Genomic DNA, 18,340 nt, shown 5'->3' on the forward strand with positions numbered 1-18,340 from the left:
GTTGTTGCTCAAATTTTACACTGAGCTTCATACTTTCTCCGGAAAAATTGTTCAAAAACCCAACAATTAAGCTCTATTCTGTTTTAAAGACCAACTTAGCAAGAAACTCAAGACAGATTTTCTAACTTTAGACTTTTTATGCCATAAATTCAAATGTTTCTTTGATGTTTCAATTGAGGGAAGGTTGTTAAACCAGATTTGGACAAAGCTGACTTAATCTATCAATGAAAACATAAATAAAAATAGAGAAATAAGTCTTAAAAAATGAAATCTTCTTGACTATCCCTGAATCATCTTCTTCAATGTTAAGAATCCTACCGTCTCAATCCACGAACACATTATTAGACACTAATAAAAAAGTCAATTGACATTCACATGGTTGATTCAGATCATACACGAGCTGCATGATAGAAAATTGTTTTAGTTAAGGGACAATCGAATCATCAAGAAATGCTTTCCTGCTAAAAATTATAGTATACAAGTCAAGCATGCGGATCTTGCCTCCCTTTTGCCAAACATAAGGTGATAACCAGAAGACAAGTTGAAAGCAATGAGGCATTAATATAAGGGAAGAACAGAAGAGCAAATGGCCATTGCCTATATACTTTCTCAGCCCCATCGTGTGTATTTGTATATTTTTATATTATTATCATGTTATTGAAGATAAGTTTTGATTGTATTTGCAAAAGGGTAATGAGTTGTTTTGACGGTGGAAAGGAGACAACACATGAACATTTTTGTAGATCCAAATCAAGTTCATGTTACTTGTAATTGATATTTAAAGAGGATAAGATTCCTCTTGTCCACTCTCAGCCTGTAATATATATATTCAGCAGATGAGAATGGGAAGACAGCAAATAGGTAGAGTGAGTTGAAACACACAAATTCCAATTGCAAGGCCTTCTTTCTTCTCTAAAACAAAGAAAATGGCTGCCTCTCCTTTGAATGTCCAACCTTCTTACCATGCTCGCTCAAACAGCTTGCCTTCAAGGCAACACCCCATCACTTCACAAATTGATGAAAATTTGAACCGACTAAGGGCATCTCAATCGGCCTCTACATCTTCGTCATCCATAGGACATGACCTGACCTGTCTTCAAGATTTGTACGACTATGTAGATATGTTGTTTCAGTTGCCCCTCACTCAACAAGCTCTAGCTCAAGAGCAGCAAAGGAAATCGGTTGAACAACTTTTGGATGCATCTCTCGTGCTCCTGGATGTATGCGGAACCGCTAAAGATTCCTTGTTACGAACCAAGGAATGCACTCAAGAACTCCAATCAGTTTTGCGCCGAAGACGAGGAAGAGTTGAAGGGCTTGGTGATGAGGTTAGAAAATACTTAACCTCCAAGAAGGAAGTGAGAAAGGCAATAAGCAAGGCCTCCAAGAACTTGAAGCATATGGACAATAAACTTATGAGCAAAGACGATGAGACGGGAGCCGTGATTAGCACCTTAAAACAAGTAGTAGTAGCCACCATGGGCGTGTTACAATCCTTGTTGTCCTTTATTTCAGGGCCAGAGGTATCGAGCCGGTGGTCACTAGTTTCAAAGTTAATGCACCAGAAAAGAGTAAGGTGCGAGGAAGAAGAAGAGAAAACAAATGAAATCGCGAATGCTGAAGCTGCATTGCGTTCCTTCATTAAATCTGGAAACGTGAAGCATGTTGAGAATGTGCAAAATGAGCTCCAAAACTCAGAGTTGTGCATCCAAGACCTTAAAGAAGGTCTTGAAAGCTTCTTCAGGCGGTGGATCAAAGCTAGAGTCACTGTTCTAAACATTGTCAACTGTTGAAATCTTGGCATTGTAAACTTGTACATAATTATAACTTACATGTATACAACTATTGTTAAAACAAAAAATTATACAGTCTTCTTTCCACCAACTTTCTCTCTTTTCTTATCTTGTCCACCAATATCTGAACTTGCAAGTTGAACTTCTCTTTTTACGAGATTATAGATACTGGAATTCCAACTCCAAACCCAAATTCTAGATTTGATGCGATTCTGAATGCATGAGCTGTCAGGATTCCTGTTTTGATAAGTTTTAAAAATTTGATTACTTTTTCTATGACATGGTAAATACATACATATCTCACACGCTTTAAGAAAATAAATCATAGTTTCTCAATCACAATAGTTTCTTCGGTTCTGTGAGGAGAAGAGGGAGCAAAGGATACGAAAGTGGATCTTGTCCTACCCCTTGCCATTATTACTCCAATTATTTTGATTTTTATTTTAATCTGTATTTAATTTTGTATTTAAAAGGTCCATTATTTAACGAAAACTGTCTCTCAGTTATGCTCACAGCTTAGTCATCCTGCATTGATCATTAAACTCCACCCATTTTTCTATAAGTTGCAAACTATGTACAGGTTGAGATTGCAGATCCTGTCTGCCCCCTGCACGACAAGAAATTAATAAACCTAATGATAAGTTATAAAAGTATATTTTAATCACATTTTTAATGCGTTTTTGGATCATTAATAATGTAAATTAGTGAATTTAATGCTTCTAATCCTTTAAATTAATGTTTCTATATTTAGGAGAGTATTTTGGTGCAAAAAATGAGTTAAAATCGAATAAATAGAGCTATTTTCAGGATCCACACGACCCTGGCATTTCCACACGTAGTTTATGTTAAGGTTGTGTTTATAAATGTTTAGGTTGAGATTTAACACATAGTTTACACCACATACATGATCAACATAACAATTCAGAGTTCATTAGATCTATCATACACAATTTCGTAACCCACTGAATTAAATCGAATGCGGGTTCAAAGGTTATTTTCAGATTAGGTTCGAGTTTACTTAGCAAAACCGAAATCATTAGAAGTATTTAATCATCATCAAGATATGAAATTAACAGCCAAAAATCACAAGGGAAACACATATACATTCAGCCGAATAACACACATGAAAACATTAGTCAAGAGACACGCCTTCTCTACTTGTAACACCCTTAACCCGTATCCATCGCCGATAGGGTTACGGAACATTAACAGAGTTTACAGAAAAATTCCAGGTAATTCATGTCATTTACTATTCATATCCGAAACTAATCATATTGTCCCCTGAATGGACCCTCGAGGCTCAATTTAAACATTAGAAACTACTCAGGATTAAATCGAGATCTCAGAGAATTTTTCGCGAAATTTAAATTTTTTATTATATACAGGGCACACATGCCCGTGTGGTCAAGGTACACGCCCATGTGACCATAGGACATGCCCATGCCGCATGCCATGTCTAACCCCATGTAACTCTCTGATTTGTGCCACTCGGCCTGCCATATGCTCATGTGCTAAGCCATGTGGTCAATTTAATTTTCACAAATTAAGTGTAGGTTTCACACGGCTAAGATACACGCACGTGTTCTAGGCTGTGTATCACACACGACCGAGACACATGCTTATAACTCTCTGGTTTGTTGTCCAACTTTCTTTCCCCTTCCTATCGCCACACCTTGCACCACCATTAAGCTATTAGTTTCTTTTCGTTTCTCTATACAGCTGCCACATATTGAACCGTTAAGCTCTCTTGATTATTAGCTTGCCGTCATCGTCGCCTCTACTACTATTTGGGTTTTCAGCCTTCCTTCTTTCCTTGACAAATTCATTATTCATTCCATACACTATTGGTGATTAAATCTATAATCTTTAGAAACAAGTCAGTAAGTTATACATTTGTATTAGTTAAACATTGACTCTGGGAAATTTAACTGAGTTAAAGTTCTTTCTTCTTTTCGGTTCAATCAATTACATTTAGGTTTAACCGAAACTTTGTCATTGATTCTAACATTAAGTGGCTTCATGTGAATGATGTTAAAGGGCCAGATCTGGGAGAGGTGGATCAGATTTAAACTTGAGGAATGTTGAATGGACTAGTAGTGTAACAACCCAATTTCAGTGAGATCGGAACAATAGTTTCGGGACCACAAATCTGATCCAGAAAGAAAATTTATTTCAATATTATTGTATGATCTGCATTATGATAGGAATGTCATATGAAAATTCTGAAATGAAAATTTTACTGATTATGTGTTTAACTATGGAAAGGACCAAATTGCATAAAATAAAAAAGTTGAGTTTTAATAGCTATAAGTATCAAATAGCTATGAAATTCAAAACTTAAGGTCCTTATATGGTAAATAGACCATTAAAGAATATATATTTTTAGTGATTAATCCATGAAAAAATTAGAAAAGGCTAAGGGCTAAATTGGAAAGTAAAATAATTAAAAGATAATAATAGAAATATCATCTTATTATATATTATCTTCCCTAAATTAAGACATGGAAACCCTAGGAAAGAGAAAAGTCTTCAAGCAAACTTAATTGGTTCAATTGGGTAAGTATTCTTGTCCTGTTTTTAGTAATTTTTATATTTTATTTGAAAAGATATCAAAGTATCAAAGTTTTTTCATGGATGACTATGCTGAAATTTTGAAATTTATGGTAGAAAATAAAAGGTTGTTGATAGATAAACAACTTTTACAAAGGGAATTTTTATGAAAATATGATTTAGAGATTAAATTGTAAAGATGTAAAAGTTATAGAAAAATTCTAAATTTCGTGAAATCCATGGCCTGTTATTAAGACATGTAAAAATCAGTTAGGCTTGGAATAATGATTAAATTGCATAAATTTCATTATTCCAAGCCTAGGGACAAAATTGGAATTTATAAAAAGTTTAGGGGCAAAATGGTAATTTTACCTAGAGTGTAAATTGAATCCAATTGAATATGAAATGTGATAAATTGATGATTAAATTCATTTATATAGATCCAAACAACTCAAATTTGAAGCTAGATCGAGGAAAAGAAAAAGTTTCGAATTAGTAAATTTTCATACACAAACAAATGTTAAGGTAAGTTCATGTAACTAAATTGTGTTTAATCATATGTTTGAATTGAATGTGGCATGTGATTGTATGAATTATATAAATGCTAAAAATAAATGAAATAATCATATGTTCAATTATATCCGAAAAATAATAAGTTTCGTTTGAATAATGAAATTCGATGGATATATGTGATTTCCTATATTAAATGTGGTCTTGCGTATGTTGCAGACAGAATATAGCTCGGACAAGCAATCCTGATATAGCCTTCTCGAGCATCTTGATCGGTAGTGATCATGCATGTGTTGCGCACTACCGCAGCTCTGTGTGAGCGTCCTATTACATGATTCGAACAGTTGTGATCCAGCATATAATACGGACACAAACACAACTTTACATGAGTGTCCTGATATAAGCATTTATGGGCTTTCTGACATGGCTCTCTTGAACTCCCTACTACCTTATCCGATGCTCCCTGATATTAACTCTTCGGAGTTATTTGATAAGCTCTATGAGCTCCCTGAATAAAACTCTTATGAGTTTCCTATTTAGCCCATATAAGTGTCCTGTTACATGGCTCATCTGAGCATCCTAATATGTGGCTCGAGAGTGTGCTCTCTGATTAAGTGCCCTAACGGGTACCTCTGATTATGAATTGACAGTTTACAGTTTTGTACACCTTGTGTGTACTACCTGAGCATCCATCGATATTTCAATAATTTAACGGGCAAAACTTCTGACATGAGAAATTATGAGATTAAAAGAGTTATGTCCCGAATACTTCTAAAATACTTGAAAGGAGTGTAGCATGAAGAGCTCAACCTTGCTTACTTAATGTACATGTGAATTATGTGACTAACTTGCTTATTTGAATGTATGTGATTAGGTAAATTTGCTAATTTGTTGGAAAGCATGTTATTGTTATACTTATTTAAATATGATTGGTAAGTTTACTTTCCGTTATACGAACTTATTAAGTATTAAATGCTTACTAAGTTTTATTTTCTCTGATTTATAGTGTTTCGAAAGCTCGCTAAGGTTGGAGAACTGTCGGAGAATCATCACATTATCTTCCAGCTTGTTTTGGTATAAAAAGTAATCTTATTTTGATATAATAGCATGTATATAGTTTAACTTGGCCTATGTTGGTATGTAAATTAGTTGTTTGTAACTTAGCTATTGGAATGGCTAAAAAAATGGATTATTTTGGCATGTTATTATAAGGACATACATATCATGTTTAGCTTATATGTATTTGGTTTGGTTAAATTGAATTAGGGTAAAATATAAATTTTTACAAGAAGGTAAGTTTGATCATATGAATATGTGATACTATTTCATACATGTTAATGATGTTTGTTTGATTTATATGACTTGAATTGGTTGGCAAATGTATGCAAATGTTATTGTAGGTTGAAGGTTAAATTTGGGTGAGAAATAAGGCTAATAAATGACCTTATTTTGTCCACATGGGTAGACACACGGGCATGTGGCTTGATCGTGTGTTATACACGGCCTGACACGTGGGAATTTGCTTTGGCCATGTGTCCCCTGCATATTAAATTTGAGAAACAGAATGCTCAGAATTTAGCACACAAGCAGAGACACAGGCATGTGTCTCAGTCGTGTGTGATACATGGCCTAGAACACGCGTGTGTATCTTGGCCGTGTGAAACCTACACTTAATTTGTGAAAATTAAATTGACCACATGGCTTAGCACACGAGCGTATGGTAGGCTGTGTGGCACAAATCAAAGAGTTACACAAGGTCAGACACGGCCTGCAGCACGGGCGTGTCCTATGGTCACATGGGGGTGTGCCTTGACCACATGGGCGTGTGTACCTTGTATATAATAAAAAAAATTAAATTTCGCGAAAAATTCTCTAAGATCTCGATTTAATCCTGAGTAGTTTCTAATGTTTAAATTGAGCCTCGAGGGTCCATTCAAGGGGCAATATGATTAGTTTCATATATGAATAGTAAATGACATGAATTATCTGGAATTTTTCTATAAACTCTGGTAATGCTCCGTAACCCTATCGGCAATGGATACGGGTTAGGGGTGTTACAAGTAGAGAAGGTGTGTTTCCCTTGTGATTTTTGGTTGTTAATTTCATATCTTGATGATGATTAAATACTTCTAATGATTTCGGTTTCGCTAAGTAAACCCGAACCTAATCTGAAAATAACCTTTGACCCTACATTGAGAAACCGTCGATTTAATTCAGTGGGTTACGAAACTATGTATGATAGATCTAATGAACTCTGAATTGTTATGTTGATCATGTATGTGATGTTAACTATGTGTTAAATCTCAACCTAAACATCTATAAACACAACCTTAACATATTTATCAACATGTTTAAAGAAGATGGATCTCTTCTCTATGAAGGATGTTGCATCAAGCTTGACATTTCTCTTTTGTTTTTATTTAGATTTGATTGGGGTTATGTTGTTTACTTCTAGGATTTTCTATGTAACACTCAATTGTTGACAACCAATTTGTCTGGGTTGCTTTTTTTTTATCATTACAATATTAAAGGAGGAGAGGATGGTAGGGTCTGATCCCGTGTCATCGGATGCGATAAAAGAGTTTTAACTACTACTCCAAACAAGCCTTAACTTGTTTGGGTTGTCTTAGTGCTGAGTGTGAATCATGTGACTATTAAGCAACGATAATAACCACATAATTGAATTTATATCCAACTTAGAATTAATTCATCTTTTTGATGGCCGGACTTCAAAATTGAATTATAAAATTTGGATAAAATAGCACTTTAAAATTGAATCTACATCCACATTTGTTGCACCTTGTATCACTATAAAACAAATGCACAAGCAATTAACAACATAAGTAATGATCACATCAAATACGAGCAAATAGAAATATTAATTTTTCAAAGAATTCTTTAGTTTAGGGTTTATGTTTTTTTTTGCTCATTAGAAGGAAAAAAAAGGATTCAGTTTATATAAAAAATTCTTTCTTAGATCTTGGTTTTGATTTTAAAGATAAATGTTCAAAAATTTTGAAGAATTTTATTTGGTTTTGAAATTTATAAAAGATGCCTCTTGTTTTTTTTTTTTTTAACTAAATGTTGTGTTTCAGTTTGAAGAAGGAATGGAGAAGAATTTTTCTTTTAAAAGGAAAAAAAAAGTTGATTGAAAACTTTGAATTATATGGCTACTGATAAGTTTTTCGCCACTAAAATTTAAAGTCTTTGAAGCTTTTTTTTTTTTCATCAATTCCGCTCTCCAAAAATAAATTTTGAAAACATTCTATAGAGAAGAAAATGAAGGATGAAGTTTAAAAATTGGTTTGAAAATAAAAATAAAAGGTTTTAATATTTTAAGTGGGGTTAGTTTGGATGATCAATAGTTTGGATAAAGATGATATTGTGTTTAACGTTGCTACTTACTGAGTCTGGCGGAACTCTGGAATCATTCTTTGCATTTAGTTTTGGACATCCATCCTTTGGATTCACTCCTTGAAATTCTTCTATCTTTTAATTTATTTCCGTTGCAATTATTATATGACAATAGTATGTGCACTTATGGTAAGCAAAGCTTTTATGTTTAACATTCGTAGTGCATGTTTCACCATTGTCAAAGTGCTTTTAATTCCAAATTTGGTTTTGTTGTAATATTACTTGACATCAATCTGTACACCTAAGAAAATCAAGGGAATATTTTTTAAAGTTCTTGTTTTAAATATATTTTATTATCAGCAAGTTTTGACATTAACAAATTTTTGGGGTCGTTGTTAAGGAGTAAATTGTTGAAATAAGATTCGGTTGAATCAGTGGATTTAATTGGCTATTTCCGAGTTAGGAAGTTAAAGAAATACTTGCATTTGTTTTGAAAAGTTTCGCTAATCAACTACTAATTAGACTAATATTTATTAATTTATCTTAATTAAAATAAAATATTAATTTTCAAGATTTAAAAGATATTTATATTGCTCAATCTAATGCATTTGAAACAGGATGATTAATGTTTAAGATTCTAAAAAAAAAACATAGAAAAGGAATATGACAGGAGGAATATGCAAACAGAGGCAAATGTTTCAGAAGTATATTTTCATTTGACATAAGAATATTACATTAGTCTTGAATTTTTAATTTATAAGATAAAGCTACTTGATACTTGAGAATGTTAAGCATATCGACTCTGACTTTGATCATTATCTAAACACACCCTAAATCTTTTCTCAAAGTTTTGAATGCAATACTTTCGTTTACTAATTTTTTTGGTTGAACAAGATAAAGACAAGATTTGTAATCTCATTTTGTAAATAAGCAATTGGTATTTTAACAGGTTATATCAAATTTTTTTTATGAAAAGTTATTTCAACTGAATTTATGTTAATTAAAGAGTGAGCCAATGGTAAAACCGTACTGTCCATGGTAATCGTGCTATGATGTCATACAATTTTTGTGATTCTAATGCATTAGAAGAGAGATGATTAATATTTGAGAGGACAAAAGCAAAAGAAGGAAGACAAAAGAAAGAGGAATTTGCAATAGAAGCAAAATTTTCTGCAAGTATATTTTACTATAATGTAACCTAAGAATATTACATTTGTGTTGAATTTAACGTACAAGATGAAGTCAAATGAATTTGAGACTAGGTTAATTGTTGAGTATGTTGAGAATATTGACTCTGATTTTGATCGGCCCCCTAAGCAGACCCTCAAGCCCTTCTTCGAAGTCTTGAAGGCAATACTCTGATAATTGAGTTCATTCTGAACTTTCTCGATTTGCATAAGGTCAGTTTTGCTTGTTGCAAGGGACAGCAGTGAAGCTTCAGCATTTGCCATTTCATTGATATGCTGTTCTCCTTCGCTGTTGACTCTTTTTGTGTGCAAAAGATTTGAGACTAACGACCAGGGGCTCCTATGTGATTCTTTCTGGACCCCAAAAGTAAAGGAGAACAAGGATTCTAGCACGCTAAGAGTGGCTGCTTGCACCTCCCTTAAGACGCTAACAGTGGCACAGGTCTCGTTCAAAGCGGTGCTTTCCTTGTGCTTCAAATTCTTCACGGCCTTCAAGATTTCCCTTTTAGCTGCCTTCTTAGAGCTCAAGTATTTTCTAACATCATTAGCAAAGCCTTTTGTAGCACCTCTCTTTCGGCGCAAGATAGATTGAAGTTCTACGGTGCGTTCCTTTACTTGCAATAAGGCATCCTTGGCAGTGGTGAATACATCTAAAAGCCCAAGAGATCCATTCAACAGCTCATCGACATATTTCCCTTGCTGTTCATGGGATAAGATTTGTTGAGTCAGGGGTAGCAGAAGCAGTTTCTCCGTGCAATCATGTAAATCTTGAAGTCTGCCGAGGCTTTGGTTTAAGGACGACGATGTAGATGCCGACTCAGACGATGCCAATCTGCTCAAATGCTCATCAACCTCGGAAGTAAGAGGGTGGGCTCGAGAGGGAAAGCTATTGGAACGAGTGTGGTAACCGGTGGTAGCCATTATTTCTTCTGGAAATAAAAACTTGGAAGTTGTGATCTGAATTCAATTTGCCTTCTTCATCTACCCAATATATATATGCATATATTGTGTGAAAGAGGAGACATGAAGAATCACACCCTTCCAAATTGAAGTCATGAGGTAACATGAACTTGATACCAATCTGAACTACTATGTCAGCATGGTTGAGCGATGTCTCCCTCCTAACATGCTCCACAACTCATAACTTGATTCTTTTAATTAGTATATCTTAATTCCTGATATAATAAAACTATACTATATAATGGGGCTATGCACGAGTGGCTTTAAGCTTGCTTCAACTGGCAGTGGCTACTTGTCTATTATTTGGCGACAAGAGGCTAGTTTATGTAACTATTATTGTTTAATCATTTCCATCAACATCGACTTGAACATGTGCATGCAATTAACATGGTTGAGTTTATTAATTTCTTGTCGTGCAGGAGGCAGGCAAGATATGCAATCTCAACCTGTACATAGTTTGCAACTTATAGAAAAATGGGTGGAGTTTAATGATCAATGCAGGATGACTAAGCTGTGAGCATAACTGAGAGACAGTTTTCGTTAAATAATGGACCTTTTAAACACAAAATTAAATACAGATTAAAATAAAAATCAAAATAATTGGAGTAATAATGGCAAGGGGTAGGACAAGATCCACTTTCGTATCCTTTGCTCCCTCTTCTCCTCACAGAACCGAAGAAACTATTGTGATTGACAGACTATGATTTATTTTCTTAAAGCGTGTGAGATATGTATGTATCTACCATGTCACAGTCAAAGTAATCAAATTGTTAAAACTTATCAAAACAGGAATCCTGACAGCTCATATCATAGCAGAATCGCATCAAATCTGGAATTTGGGTTTGGAGTTGGAATTCCAGTATCTATAATCTCGTAAAAAGAAAAGTTCAACTTGCAAGTTCAGATATTGGTGGACAAGATAAGAAAAGAGAGAAAGTTGGTGGAAAGTAGACTGTATAATTTTTTGTTTTAACAATAGTTGTATACATGTAAGTTATAATTATGTACAAGTTTACAATGCCAAGATTTCAACAGTTAACAATGTTTAGAACAGTGACTCTAGCTTTGATCCAACGCCTGAAGAAGCTTTCAAGACCTTCTTCAAGGTCTTGGATGCACAACTCTGAGTTTTGGATCTCATTTTGCACATTCTCAATATGCTTCACGTTTCCAGATTTAATGAAGGAACGCAATGCAGCTTCAGCATTCGCGATTGCATTTGTTTTCTCTTCTTCTTCCTCGCACCTTACTCTTTTCTGGTGCATTAACTTTGAAACTAGTGACCACCGGCTCGATGCCTCTGGCCCTGAAATAAAGGACAACAAGGATTGTAACACGCCCATGGTGGCTGCTACTACTTGTTTTAAGGTGCTAATCACGGCTCCGGTCTCACCGTCTTTGCTCATAAGTTTATTGTCCATATGCTTCAAGTTCTTGGAGGCCTTGCTTATTGCCTTTCTCACTTCCCTCTTGGAGGTTAAGTATTTTCTAACCTCATCACCAAGCCCTTCAACTCCTCCTCGTCTTCGGCGCAAAACCGATTGGAGTTCTTGAGTGCATTCCTTGGTTCGCACCAAGGCATCTTTAGCGGTACCGCATACATCCAGGAGCACGAGAGATGCATCCAAAAGTTGTTCAACCGATTTCCTTTGCTGCTCTTGAGCTAGAGCTTGTTGAGTGAGGGGCAACTGAAGCAACATATCTACATAGTCGTACAAATCTTGAAGACAGGTCAGCTCATGTCCTATGGATGACGAAGATGTAGAGGCGAATTGAGATGCCCTCAGTCGGTTCAGATTTTCATCAATTTGTGAAGTGATGGGGTGTTGCCTTGAAGGCAAGCTGTTTGAGCGATCATGGAAAGAAGGTTGGACATTCAAAGGAGAGGCAGCCATTTTCTTTGTTTTAGAGAAGAAAGAAGGCCTTGCAATTGGAATTTGTGTGTTTCAACTCACTCTACCTATTTGCTGTCTTCCCATTCTCATCTGCTGAATATATATATATTACAGGCTGAGGGTGGACAAGAGGAAACTCATCCTCTTTAAATATCAATTACAAGTAACATGAACTTGATTTGGATCTACAAAAATGTTCATGTGTTGTCTCCTTTCCACCGTCAAAACAACTCATTACCCTTTTGCAAATACAATCAAAACTTATCTTCAATAACATGATAATAATATAAAAATATACAAATACACACGATGGGGCTGGGAAAGTATATAGGCAATGGCCATTTGCTCTTCCGTTCTTCCCTTATATTAATGCCTCATTGCTTTCAACTTGTCTGCTGGTTATCACCTTATGTTTGGCAAAAGGGAGGCAAGATCCGCATGCTTGACTTGTATACTATAATTTTTAGCAGGAACGCATTTCTTGATGATTCGATTGTCCCTTAACTAAAACAATTTTCTATCATGCAGCTCGTGTCTGATCTGAATCAACCATGTGAATGTCAATTGACTTTTTTATTAGTGTCTAATAATGTGTTCGTGGATTGAGACGGTAGGATTCTTGACATTGAAGAAGATGATTCAGGGATAGTCAAGAAGATTTCATTTTTTAAGACTAATTTCTCTATTTTTATTTATGTTTTCATTGATAGATTGAGTCAGCTTTGTCCAAATCTGGTTTAACAATCTTCCCTCAATTGAAACATCAAAGAAACATTTGAATTTATGGCATAAAAAAGTCGAAAGTTGGAAAATCTGTCTTGAGTTTCTTGCTAAGTTGGTGTTTAAAACAGAATGGAGCTTAATCCAGACAAATGGGAAAAAAAGGTGTAAATAAATGCTAGAAAATGATATTGTAGTATCAAAACTGAATGTCGTTGAGTATATATATATGTATATCTCATGTCTGTTCAAGATTTGTATTTACAAGATTCTCTAACGATTGAATGCGTTGAGAAGAGAGACCCTATCTTTGATCATACACCTGAAGAGGCACTCAAGTCCATCTTCAAGCTCTTGAACGCAAAGCTCCAACTCTTTTAGCTGTCTTGGCATATCAACATTCTCAGATTTGCTCATCTTCTGACTCATTACTGATCTTAAAGCAGCATCAACATTCTCAAATTCATTAATGTCTCTTCTTCCGGCTTGTTCACACGCTATCCGTTTGTAGTGCAATAGCTTGGACACTAACGCCCAGCTTCCGTACTTCGATCGCTCCTTTGGCCCTGAGAAGAGGTTGAATAAGTACTCAAACATGTAACACACGTTTCAAATGAAAAACTTTGTTAGAACTTGTAAAGGAAGAAGAACCAATATGGGGTACGGGCACAGACATATCATTGCCCATGAAAAGCCTGTTGTTACCTGTGTACTGTGTCAAATCATATAGATTACCCAAATCACTAGTAACATGATTGGGAGCCCCAGAATCAGGATACCAAATTTTTGTGTTCAAGTATTGGTCTTTTATAGAAGCAATATTAGCCTGCAAACCAGAATTCTAATGAGAGCAACAGTGAGAACCTCCACATGAAGAGTTGGATACATCACTAAACTGATGACAATGAACTTGCATGGGCTGATCAGATACTCCCTCAAACGACTCATCAAACTTGTAGTAACATTTTTGAACAGTGTGACCAACTCGTCCACATAGCTGACACTGTGGCTTATTATGAGTAAATCTTCTTCCTCGACCTCTTCCTCGAAACGACCGAGAACTATTTCCTCGAAATGGTGGTTGAGAGCCATGTTCAGGTTGCTCAGTAGTCCTGACAGAACCAATATTCCTATCATCGAAATTACTTTGATGAGCCACATTAACTTGCAAAGGCATGCTCGAAACTGAGTCTTGTTGTCGAGCTTCACAATCATCAAGTAGGTCAGCAAGAAGATCAATGGAGACAGGCATCGCCGAAGCCACTACACGAATTGATTCATACTCTATAGGCAATCCAGTAAGAATAATACTGGTTTGTTCTTGTTCAGAAATGGGATTACCAGCAACCACCAAAGTGTCACATAAGCCTTTTATTTTAGCCAAATATTCTTTAATGGCAAGGTGCCCTTTCTTTTGAGAATACAAAGAATGCCTTAACATAGAAATAGTCATAGTGGATTTAGTAGCAAACCTTCGCTAAACCATGCTCCAGACATCAAAGCTTGAATGAGCACTAGTAAGATGCACTAAAATATCGTCACAGATCGTGGATAACAACCAATAAGCCAACAGCTTATCTTGCTGCTTGTGAACCAAGAAGGCAGGATTAGGCACAATATCGCCATGACTATCAACAAGAGATTGCAGAGGGACAGAGACAGTTCCAAGAACAAAATCATGTAGTCTGTACCCCTCAAGAATCAACAAGACCTGCTGCTTCCATAAAAGAAAATTGTGTTGCCCTAGCTTTACAGTATCATGCTTAGGAAACGGCTGAACTTTGCTCAATAAGCTACACCCAAGATCAGGAGAGGAACCAGCAATAGGTGTAGTAGTATAGACCGAGTGATGAGAATCACCGGCATTACCCGAAACAGTATCTGTGGCCATTAGAAAAAGAAAGAAGAAGAAGAAAGAAACGAGAGAAAAAAAATCAAGGCTCTGTTACGATAATGAAACAGAATGAGTTGAAGAACAACTGTATATATTCAAAAATCAAAAAATGCATAGCACACTGTATTTATAATGCTCAACGTTAACAACTAACTAACTAACAGCTAACTGAATGACTGTTTACAATAACTAACTTCAATAACGGTTTTCATTCCTAATACTTCGCATCCTCTTCTTCGCATCACTGATTGAATATCCTGTATACTTCCTTTTGTTTGCAACAAAATATCCTTAGCAGTGTTGCACAGGTCAAAGAGCCTAAGGGATCCATCCAACAATTCATCAACAGGTCCCTTGTTTTGTTCTTGAGCTAATTCTTATTGGGAAAAGGGCAACTGCAGCAACTTATCCACACAATCATACAAATCCTGAAGGCTATTTAGCTTATGGCTTATTGATAATGAGGTTGACGTTGCTTCGGAGTCCCTTAATCTCTTCAAATGTTCATCAATCTCTGAAACAAGTGGATTTGGTCTAGATGGCAAGGGCAAGCTATTAGAACAAGCGCGAGGAATTGTTTGGGCTGCCATTTTTCTTTCTTCTTCAGGGGAACAGCCTAATGGTTGAATGTTTCTACCTATTATTTGCAATAGTAGCAGCAGGCATCAACTCCATTTTATATATACATCAGGTCATACAGACAAAAGGAATCTCAAATACTTCTTTAATCAGAAATATCTTATTGTTTCTTCACTCAATTTGGATATCGATCTGAACACTCTGTCAGCATTATTTATGCAAAATGTCCTCCCTCAACTAGCTGTCCAGCTCAGTGTTGTCCAATTAAGTTAATATCATCCAATTTCTCCGTGCACAAGTTAGCTGTTGTCATTGTATAATTGAAATAAGACAACTGCAAACAATAAATATTTGCACCAGTGTAGCTACATATTCTATCCATTTCTATATGATATTGTGTCCCTTGGAAGTCGGAACCTAACATTTTCATTTTTTTCTCCTCATAAAAGAAGTGACATTATAATACACAGGCACGCTAAATTAAAAGACCATGTACTGTAATTGTATATTTTGCCAGTTTTCCTCCAATTGGGTGTTTTACTGAGCATTTTTTGAGGCAAATATAGATTGTTTGAACTTTTATCCAATGGCTACTTGCTGTTCATCCTTCTCATTCACATGTTCAGATGCTCCATTATGCTAACCAAAGTAGAAACCATTTTTAAATCGTGTTTTGGAAAATGGGAATCGACTTTAAGAAAAACGAAAACGGGAGTCGCCACCAATCTTTTTAGGTGTGATTGGATCACCAATAAATCATTAGTTTTGGTCTACGAAATAAAAAGAACGGGTTCGGGAGTCGGTTACGTACGAGGAAGGATTAGCACCCTCGTAACGCCCAAAAATTGGTACCTAATTAATTATCAAATGTCTTTAAGGTCGGAAATTTAAAAATTTTAAGGTGCAATCCTCTTTAGAATATTTTGATTTTAAAAAATTAGGGTTCACTTGTATCAAACGAATCAAAATATCTCATCCAGTAAGTTAGGACACCATATTTTTAAGACATTCGAAACTAAACTAGCTTTTTTGAAAATCTCTATCTTGAAATGACAAAACGCCATATCTAGTAAGTTAGGACGCAACGCTTTGAAATTCCAAGACAATTGCTCGTATTTTGAAAACCTTAAAAACTTAGAAGGGTGCTTGACTATTCGAACTTAACGAGAAAAATTGCAACCCAGTAAGTTAGGGCACTACTTTTCTCGAAATTTCCAAACACCAAGCATTGCCTTTATTTTTTTTGAAAACTTTAGAGTCTCGTTTTTTAAAATCGATGCATGAAGGAGCATACTAACATAACATATGAGATAACATGTTATAATAATAGGTAAATAAAAGCACAATAGCATAAATATCATACATTAACTAATATATACATATAAGAAACATGGCAAATTTTAAATAAGTACAATATACATAAAACACGATATATATTTAAGAAGAATAGGTAAAACACATAAACATGTAATTCATCATATATTTAAACATATTGATAATAAAAATGATGCATGATATACAATTTGACACATATATATAAAAAATACAATAAAAATAATAATATATCAAGCACTCAACATTTAACAAAATTATGAGACCAACATCTAATATATTGACATAATATAATATATATATTAAAATATAAAATAAAATGAGTAATTATTGATAAAAAAACCTAAAATATAAATTAAAAATGTTTAAAATGAGAATAATATAATATAAATAAAATATAAGGAAATATAATATAAAATAATAAGAATATAATAAGTATTTTGCATATAAAAATATGGTAAAATAATTAGTATAAAAAACAAAATAAATAATATATAATGAAAAATATATAAGAAAGATAGATATTATAAGGAATATTGAATAATAAAAATATAGTATGTAATAAAAATTCATAAATAATTATAATGAAATATAATATGGTATACGTATAATAATAATAAAGTAACAAATATTTTATATATAGAAACATAGTATATAAAAATATAACATATAATAGAATTTAAAATATATATAATGTATTGCCCATATTATAGGTAAAATATAAAACAATAAATAGGATATGAGTAATTTTCATAAGAATATTATAAAATAAATAATATACATATATAAAATATATAAATAAGAAAAGGTGTAATATATAAATGGAACATGAATACTATTATAAATAAGGATAATATATACTATTATTTATTAATATTTTTTAAAATTTATTTTCCATTTACAAATCTAGTAAATAATAATAAAATTTTATAAAAAATATATAAAGAAATAAAATAAAATAAAATATACAATATAATATAATTTATAGATAAAATATATGATAATAAAAATAATGGATAGTAATAAAATATATAACTAATATTTACAAAAAAATATATAAAGTATTTAAAGTAAATTAAAATATAAAAAGGATTAAAATTGAATTTAATTAGAAAATCTAAGGTTAATTTGCAAAATAATAAAAATTCTGGGCTTGATTTGAAATACGCGTTAAATTCAGAGGACTCACTAGGCAATTTGCCCTAATCCTAAACGACGCTGTTTTCTGAATACTGTTTTAAAATCATTGAGAGGACTAAATTGAAACAAAATTAAATCATTAGGGATAAATTAGAAATAAATAAAAATGGAATTATAAATATTAAAAATGCAAGAGGACCAGTTGAGTAATTAACCCAATCCTCAAAAACACGCGGATCCTCCCCGGGTAATCGGGTCAACGCGCGGATCCTTAGTCTAAAAATGACGCCGTTTTAAGCTTATTAGATTAAACTAAAATGATGTCATTTCGTTAGGGCTATATAAGCCAAATAATAAGCTTTAAAATCATTTTACACCCAGTTTAGAACAAAAAAAAGCGAGAGATTCTTTGAAATTCTTCCTAGC

General features: G+C 34.0%; 3 protein-coding genes across 3 annotated transcripts; 1 reads left to right on the forward strand and 2 right to left on the reverse strand.

Moving 5' to 3' along the window:
- Positions 1 to 926: 926 nt before the first annotated feature.
- On the forward strand, positions 927 to 1,793 carry LOC107919635 (uncharacterized). Its single transcript, XM_016849055.2, has one exon. It carries the CDS (start codon positions 927 to 929, stop codon positions 1,791 to 1,793), a length of 867 nt encoding a protein of 288 aa, XP_016704544.2.
- Positions 1,794 to 8,801: 7,008 nt separating this feature from the next.
- LOC107919078 (uncharacterized) lies at positions 8,802 to 10,315 on the reverse strand. The gene is made up of 2 exons (XM_016848603.1): positions 9,441 to 10,315; positions 8,802 to 8,844 (listed from the first exon to the last, which is right to left on the reverse strand). Exons 1-2 carry the CDS (start codon positions 10,313 to 10,315, stop codon positions 8,802 to 8,804), a joined length of 918 nt encoding a protein of 305 aa, XP_016704092.1.
- A 1,067-nt stretch (positions 10,316 to 11,382) lies between these two features.
- Positions 11,383 to 12,249, reverse strand: LOC107919651 (uncharacterized). Its single transcript, XM_016849068.2, has one exon. The coding sequence runs from the start codon at positions 12,247 to 12,249 to the stop codon at positions 11,383 to 11,385; it is 867 nt and encodes a 288-aa protein (XP_016704557.2).
- Positions 12,250 to 18,340: the final 6,091 nt, after the last annotated feature.

This window comes from Gossypium hirsutum, chromosome A01, assembly GCF_007990345.1.
Source record: "Gossypium hirsutum isolate 1008001.06 chromosome A01, Gossypium_hirsutum_v2.1, whole genome shotgun sequence".
NCBI classification, from domain to species: Eukaryota; Viridiplantae; Streptophyta; class Magnoliopsida; order Malvales; family Malvaceae; genus Gossypium; species Gossypium hirsutum.

Excerpts from the sequence above, each read along its gene's own strand:
- LOC107919635 (XM_016849055.2), top strand. The coding sequence starts at position 927 with ATGGCTGCCTCTCCTTTGAATGTCCAACCTTCTTACCATGCTCGCTCA.
- LOC107919651 (XM_016849068.2), bottom strand. The coding sequence starts at position 12,249 with ATGGCTGCCTCTCCTTTGAATGTCCAACCTTCTTTCCATGATCGCTCA.
- LOC107919078 (XM_016848603.1), bottom strand. The coding sequence starts at position 10,315 with ATGGCTACCACCGGTTACCACACTCGTTCCAATAGCTTTCCCTCTCGA. Across the intron at positions 8,845-9,440 it reads AATTCATTTGACTTCATCTT|AATCTTAAACATTAATCATC; the intron begins GTACGTTAAATT and ends TTTTTTTTTTAG.